The 7,459-nt window shown below is 40.9% G+C and overlaps 1 protein-coding gene across 3 annotated transcripts in view; it reads left to right on the plus strand.

The window, feature by feature from the left end:
• sgsm1b (small G protein signaling modulator 1b) overlaps positions 1 to 7,459 on the plus strand; it is a 35,674-nt gene that overhangs the window by 23,979 nt on the left and 4,236 nt on the right. Inside the window, exons 18-24 of one of the 3 annotated variants that reach the window (XM_087269944.1) lie at positions 616 to 687; positions 1,382 to 2,414; positions 2,529 to 3,442; positions 5,549 to 5,673; positions 6,002 to 6,084; positions 6,524 to 6,633; positions 6,714 to 6,810. In XM_087269944.1, the coding sequence (XP_087126070.1) occupies positions 616 to 687; positions 1,382 to 2,414; positions 2,529 to 3,442; positions 5,549 to 5,673; positions 6,002 to 6,084; positions 6,524 to 6,633; positions 6,714 to 6,810 (2,434 nt within the window). Of the gene's footprint in view, positions 1 to 615; positions 688 to 1,381; positions 3,443 to 5,548; positions 5,674 to 6,001; positions 6,085 to 6,523; positions 6,634 to 6,713; positions 6,811 to 7,459 lie in introns of all 3 variants that reach the window. The other 2 variants (XM_087269945.1, XM_087269943.1) reach the window with 2 other exon arrangements.

Raw genomic sequence — 7,459 nt, forward strand, 5'->3', positions numbered from 1 at the left:
ACCCTGCAGCCGAATACCGGCTACTCACTGAAGCTAAGCAGGGCTACGCCTGGTCAGTACCTGGATGGGAGACCACATGGGAACACTAGGTTGCTGTTGGAAGTGGTGTTAGTAAGGCCTGCAGAGAGCGCTCAATCTGTGGTCTGTGTAAGACCTAATGCCCCAGTGAAAGTGAAGGGGACACTACACTGTCAGTGAGCGCCGTCTTTCGGATAAGATGTAAAACCGAGGTCATAACTCTCTGTGGTCATTAAAAATCCCATGGCACTTCTCGTAAAGAGTAGGGGGGTAACTGCGGTGTCCTGGCCAAAATCCCTCAATCGGCCCTTACAATCATGGCCTCCCAATCATCCCCATCCATCGAATTGGCTGTATCACTGTCTCTCTCGTGTCTTTCACACGAGCACATGTAGTAATCTCAGATCAGATCATCCAGAAATTTCACAAACTCATTTGAAGAATCAAATTAGCCAGAGATCTGCAATTAGGATTTTAAAAATCAAGTTAGATTGCTTAAGCCAGGTATGACGAAGGCCCTCCAGATGAGTTATGAATGTATGAGTGAGGTTTGCATTGTGTTGCGTTGTGATAATGTTGTTGTGTTTGTGTGTGCAGTCATCTCAGAGCAGCAACTCAGATAAACAGAGTCACGCAGGATCACACAGCGACTCCAACAGCAGCACTCAGGTCAGACACACACCGTTCAACACAACACAACACAACACAATACTGAAGGCTTTGCTCGTTTTGTTCTTAATTTTGCTTCCTTCGTGTGTAGACTTTGTCGGTTTCTTTAATGACTAATAAGTCAATAGTTTAGATATGGATATATGGAGCTATATATGGAACTAAAGGGAATGTGATGCATTATTTTAACTTTGAGTTAAGTGAGAATGTTTAAGATAATATTAAGATCATTCATTTTTGGAATTGAATTCATTGGGTGACGCAGTGACGCAGTAGGTAGTGCTGTCGCCTCACAGCAAGAAGGTCGCTGGTTTGAGCCTCGGCTGGGTTGGTTGGCATTTCTGTGAGGAGTTTGCATGTTCTCCCTGCGTTTGCGTGGGTTTCCTCCACAGTCCAAAGACATGCGGTACAGGTGAATTGGGTAGGCTAAATTGAACATAGTGTATGTATGTGTGTATATGAGTGTGTATGGGTTTCCCAATGATGGGTTGCAGCTTGAAGGGCATCCGCTGCGTAAAACATATGCTGGATAAGTTGGAGGTTGATTCCGCTGTGGCCACCCCTGATTAATAAAGGGACTAAGCTGAAAATGAATGAATTCATATAGATGTTGAGTAAATGATTGTTTACATTTTGCCGTGAAATATTTGTTTATATATTTATTTCTATTTTTGTGTTTTTCGACCATCCACAGGTGTTTGGCTCGGTAGATGAAGTGGATCCCATCGAATCTGAGCCCAAACCAAAAGACGAGAAGCCGCAGCCCAAAATCCCCAACGGCGCTCTGCCGAACTGCACTAGCTCTCCAGACTCCGGACACCCATCATCCCGCAACTTCTCCGTGACCTCAGCGATGTCCGACTGCTCTCCCAGCACAGAGGAGACTTCAACACAAGAGTCAAAAGGAAATCAGCCTGACATTGAGGAGAAACCCAAAGAGGAGCAACCAGAAAACAGCTCGACCACTCAGGATACAGACAAAGCTGCCATTACTACTCAAAACGAGAGCAAACTGCAGACTTCTGAAACGTCTAGGGCTGAAACGGATCAGATCAAAGATGCAATCTCAAAAAATCCAACCAATCTGTCTGAACCTAAAGAAGATGAAGTGAATGCTGGTGCTGAAACAAGAAAGTCTGAAGTAAATAAGTGTGAAGTTCAGCCATCAAGAGATCCCGCTGAGGAAAGCCGATCATCAGAATCAAAGCAGGCTGAAGGTGCAGATCCGGTGTCTTTATCAATTGCGGATGAAAACACAAAATCAAACACGGAGCAAGAAATTGGTCTAAAAGTAAACGAGGACTCCAAATCTCAACAATCTGCTCCAGAATCAACACCAGAAGATGTGAATATCTCTCAAAATCTCTCTTCTGAATCAAAAACAGGGCAAGAAACTGGTCTAAAAGTGAATGAAGACCCCAAATGTCAACAATCTACTCCAGAATCAACATCAGACTGCATGAAAACCTCTCAAAGTCTCTCATCTGAATCAAACATGGAGCAAAAAGCGAATGAAGACTCCAAATCTCAACAATCTGCTCCAGAATCAAAATCAGATGACGTGAAAACCTCTCAAAATCTCTCATCTGAATCAAACACAAAGCAAGAAACAAGTTTAAAAGTGAGCAAAGACTCCAATTGTCAACCATCTGCTCCAGAATCAACATCGGAAGCCATGAAAACCTCCCAAAATCTTTCATCTGAATCAAACACTGAGCAAGAAACAGGTCTAAAAGTCAACGAAGACTCCAAATGTCAACCATCTGCTCCAGAATCAACATCAGAAGACATGAAAATCTCCCAAAATCTATTATCTGAATTAAACATGGAGCAAGCAACAGGTCTAAAAGTCAACGAAGACTCCAAATGTCAACCATCTGCTCCAGAATCAACACCTGAACACATGAAAACCTCCCAAAATCTCTCATCTGAATCAAACACGGAGCAAGAAACAGGTCTAAAAGTCAACGAAGTCTCCAAATGTCAACCATCTGCTCCAGAATCAACACCTGAACACATGAAAACCTCCCAAAATCTCTCATCTGAATCAAACAAGGAGCAAGAAACAGGTCTAAAAGTCAACAAAGACTCAAAATCTGAACAATCTGCTCCAAAATCAACACCTGAACACATGAAAACCTGCCTAAATCTCTCATCTGAATCAAACATGGAGCAAGCAACAGGTCTAAAAGTCAACAAAGACTCCAAATGTCAACCATCTGCTCCAGAATCAACACTAGACGACATGAAAACCTCCCAAAATCTTTCATCTGGACCACAGAATGTGCCTCAAACCGCACCACAAACCATCAGCTGGGACTCCGAACACAACCGAGCCAGATCAATAATCAAACAGATGACAGAATCGGAGTCTGAGAGCTGCGGGCCGCTCACATCCCTGTCCAAACCGTCTCCGGACATGTCCGACGACTCTCCGTCGGCTCTGGAGATGGAGGAGATCCCTTCATCTGTGGTGTACATGTCCTCTGAGAGCTCCATGTGCAGGACGCCTCTGACTCTGGCCCGTCCTGTGGCTCCATGCATCGCCGCCGGGGAGAAATCGCCCATGGGAATGCCTGCTCTGGAGCTCTGCATGGAGCCGGGCGTCAACACCACCCCAGAGGGAACCGATTCTGCGCTCTCTGAGGAGGAACCCGAGATGGACAACTTATTCCCCAAACCAGACTCTCTAGCGGTCACCGGAGACAAGAACGACATCGCTTCACCAGTGTCCTCAATCGGGACCACCTACTCGGTAGATCACCTTAAAATCCGCATGAACCAGAAGCATATTGTGACACAGTTACTAGAGAAATGGTATATTGAAGGAGAAAGCAGTGGGCGTGGCTTGTTTTTTCTACTGCAAGCTGATTGGCTGTAGTATAGTAGACATTTCATTCAGGGTTTGGTTAGAGTTATTACAACCAGACTCCTCCTGCTCACCATTTCTGTTTGTTGTCAAAACTGACAGCTGGAGGGGCGTGGTTAAGTATGTTAGCCACACCCAATACCTCAGACTGACCTAATAAGAGAATTTAACTGAACACAAACAGGAAGTGCATTTTCAGATTTCAGTTAAAGATTGCAAGGACAAACTATACTAAACTAAGCTAACAAAATCAGATTTCATGTGTACTTTAAAGTGTGGGTAAGATCAAAATGTACAATGTTTATTTTGCTTGCTCACATTGTTATTCTTAAGGTGAATAAGTAATTTGTGCAAGTTAATCCACTGAAAAAGTGGTTTTGGTCATTTTCAATTAAAGTCTGAGCATTTATTAAATTCATATATGGATTTTATGGCAATACTACAGTAAAAAAAAGACAAAAATAATATCCACCTAAGCGCATACAATGAAATAAAAAATTGACCAACAAAAAAAAGGTAAATAATAATAATGTGGCTTAATAAAAGCTATTTAAAGTCTGAACATTTGCTTCCTTGTTTAAAATTGGCAGTCTTTCTGTTGACGTCAACTTGAGGGCTTCTATAGCAACTGCATATCAATATTCTCAACCACGCCCTCTTATTGTTAGTTTGATGAGGGAATGATGCGCAAAAAGGAAGCCCTGCCCCCTACTCAATATTCAGTATCAGTTGGAAGTACATCAACACACTGAAATAAAGCCCCGCCTCCAACTCCATATTCAGTTTCAGTTGCAAGATCATCAACATACTTAAAAAAGCCCCGCCTCTTACTTAATATTTTATTTCTGTTGGAAGTACATCAACATACTGAGATAAGGCCCCATCCCCTACTCAATATTCAGTTTCAGTTGGAAGTACATCAACATACTTGAATAAAGTCCCGCACCCTACTTAATATTTAGTTTCAGTTGGAAGTACATCAACATATTAAAATAAAGCCCCGCCCCCTAATCAGTATTCATTTTCAGTTGGAAGTACATCAACATACTAGAATAAAGTCCGGCCCCCTGCTCAATATTCAGATTCAGTTGGAAGTACATCAACATACTTAAATAAAGCCCCGCCTCCCAACTTAATATTTAGTTTCAGTTGGAAGTACATCAACATATTGAAATAAAGCCCCGCCCCCTATTTAGTATTCAGTTTCAGTTGGAAGTACATCAACATACTTGAATAAAGTCCCGCCCCCTACTCAATATTCAGTTTCAGTTGGAAGTACATCAGCATACTTGAATAAAGTCCCGCCCCCTACTTAATATTCAGTTTCAGTTGGAAGTACATCAGCATACTGAAATAAAGCCCCGCCTCCTACTCAATATTCAGTTTTTTTAATCCATTCAGCCAATCTGGCCGGAGCACTTTTAGCTTAGTTTAGCATATATAATTAAATCAGATTAGACCATTAGCGTCTCGCTCAAAATTGATAGAGTTTAGCCAGTTTTCCTACTTAAAGCTTGACACATTGTGTACATTCTGTAAGATTGATAGAAAATGAAAAGTTGCTATTTTCTAGGCCGATATGTCTAGGAATTATACTCTCATTCTGGCGTAATAATGGCAGTAGGAACAATCATATTACACAGCACTGTTGCCTAGTTAGCTAGCTGGGGATTATTTTCAGGTAATATTAATGCACCTGCCCAGAATTATTTATATTATTTTATATTTCTGTAAAACACAATGATTAACATCGATTAGTCTTACTGGTAAAGATGTGTTTTCATTTTAATGTCATTTTATTCAGAGGCCATAAGACTGTGAAACTCAATTTCTGAAAATAGTGCTCGTATTCTTGGTTTTTGTGAAGAATACACCTAAATACGGTTTCACTTTGATGTCTATTAAACAGGCATCCTAGTCATCTGGGATTTGCGAGGAGCTGTTGTTTTTGCTAGTGTGTGATCTGTAAAGGCCTTCTGCTTTCCCCTACAGCAGGAGCTGGTGGACCTCTACACACTCAATCTACACCGCATCGACAAAGACGTCCAGCGATGTGACAGAAACTACTGGTATTTCACCCCAGCCAACCTGGAGAAACTGCGCAACATCATGTGCAGGTAAAATATTGCACTTATTTGTAAACATTTAATATTATTTATTTCGGATACGAGTTTCACATACTGATTCCAATGCCTCATTTTTTACTTTTAAGATGACTATAATTAAATGAAATATTCTTACGAATGAAATATGATGTATTCTTTGCAAGACTATATTTGCATTGTGATGCTGTTACATAGTCATTCTGGCATTATATAATGAGTGATATTAAAATGGAAATAATATCGTTTATATAAGGTGGAGTATATCGTATCGTATTTCTGTTGGGATTTCTTTTTGAAAAATCTCAAATGAAATGGCATGTTCACATGCTTTTGTCTGAAGTTATGTGTGGCAGCACCTCGACATCGGATACGTCCAGGGAATGTGTGACTTACTAGCGCCCCTGCTGGTCATCCTGGATGATGGTATGTGAAATAAATAATAAGATCAAATATTAGGAACATTAGATAGATTATGAAAATGTACATTTTTGCTTATGAACACACACACAATTATTAACCTCTCTGTAAATCTTTAGATCTTTAGTTCTTAAGATATTTCCCAAGTGATGTTTGACAGAGCAAGAACATTTTTCACAGTATTACCTGAAACATTAAAGTGTGATAAACATGTCAAAAAGATGAAATTAGTAAAGGGGCAAACACTTTTTCACACAACTGTTCTGTAAATAACACTATTGTCAGTATTTTATAAAAGTGTTCGTGATGTGCCTTAAAATGGTGGTAAATACAGTAGAAAATTAAGACTTGTGGCCTAGAACAGTGTGCATAACACATGTAACAAAGTATTTAATGTTGTCCCCTGAAGTAAAACCCTGTTTGTGTATGATCTGGTTTAAATCAGAGGCCATGGCCTTCAGCTGCTTCACAGAGCTCATGAAGCGCATGAACCAGAACTTCCCTCACGGAGGAGCCATGGACACACACTTCGCCAACATGCGTTCCCTCATCCAGGTCCCTGCACTTACTAAACACACACGTCGGCTGATGTTTTGTGAGAGTGTGTGTTTGATGAATGTGTCGAACCTGTTTAGATCCTGGACTCGGAGCTGTTCGAGCTGATGCAGCAGAATGGAGACTACACACACTTCTACTTCTGCTACCGCTGGTTCCTGCTGGATTTCAAGAGAGGTGAGCAGATCCACAGAGCACTGCAAAGAACACGGCAAAATTAATAAGAATGAATCAGTGTTATCTGCTTAATAAATACACATAATATCTTAAAATGGATGAAAATGAACATCCTGCCATCATTTCCTCATCTGCCAGTTGTTTTAAACCTATTTGAGTTTCTTTTGGTTAAACAAAGGAAGATATTCTGAAGAACGCTAGGGGAAAAAAATTGACTATTGTGTTTTTGTAATGTGAAGGGGACGCTGACAACGGAGGTACAGAGTCAAATGCAGGTTTGTTAACAGGATAGTCAGGCAAGCAATGGTCAATACAGGAACAAACAGATGTATACGGGCAATCCAGAGTCAAGGTCAATGAACAGGCGGATAGTCAAAAGTCATGCAGCATACAACGTAAATCAATAAACAAAACAAGGCAAGGGTCTAAGACAGGAAGGCAAGGAAAATGCATCGAAATGTTCACAATAACAGATAAACAAGACTCAGCAACTAGTGTGTGTGTCTGTGCTGCTTTTAAAGTTCATGTAATCACTTCTGAACAGCTTCAGCTGTGTGTCAGCAATCACAGGGCAACCGGAACAGGTGTGAGTGTGTGGTGCATGACTGGATCTGTAGTCTATGTAATGGCGGATTTGTAGTTTCTTTAA

Source organism: Danio rerio, chromosome 10 (assembly GCF_052040795.2).
Source record: "Danio rerio strain M-AB ecotype USA chromosome 10, GRCz13ab, whole genome shotgun sequence".
Taxonomy (NCBI): domain Eukaryota; kingdom Metazoa; phylum Chordata; class Actinopteri; order Cypriniformes; family Danionidae; genus Danio; species Danio rerio.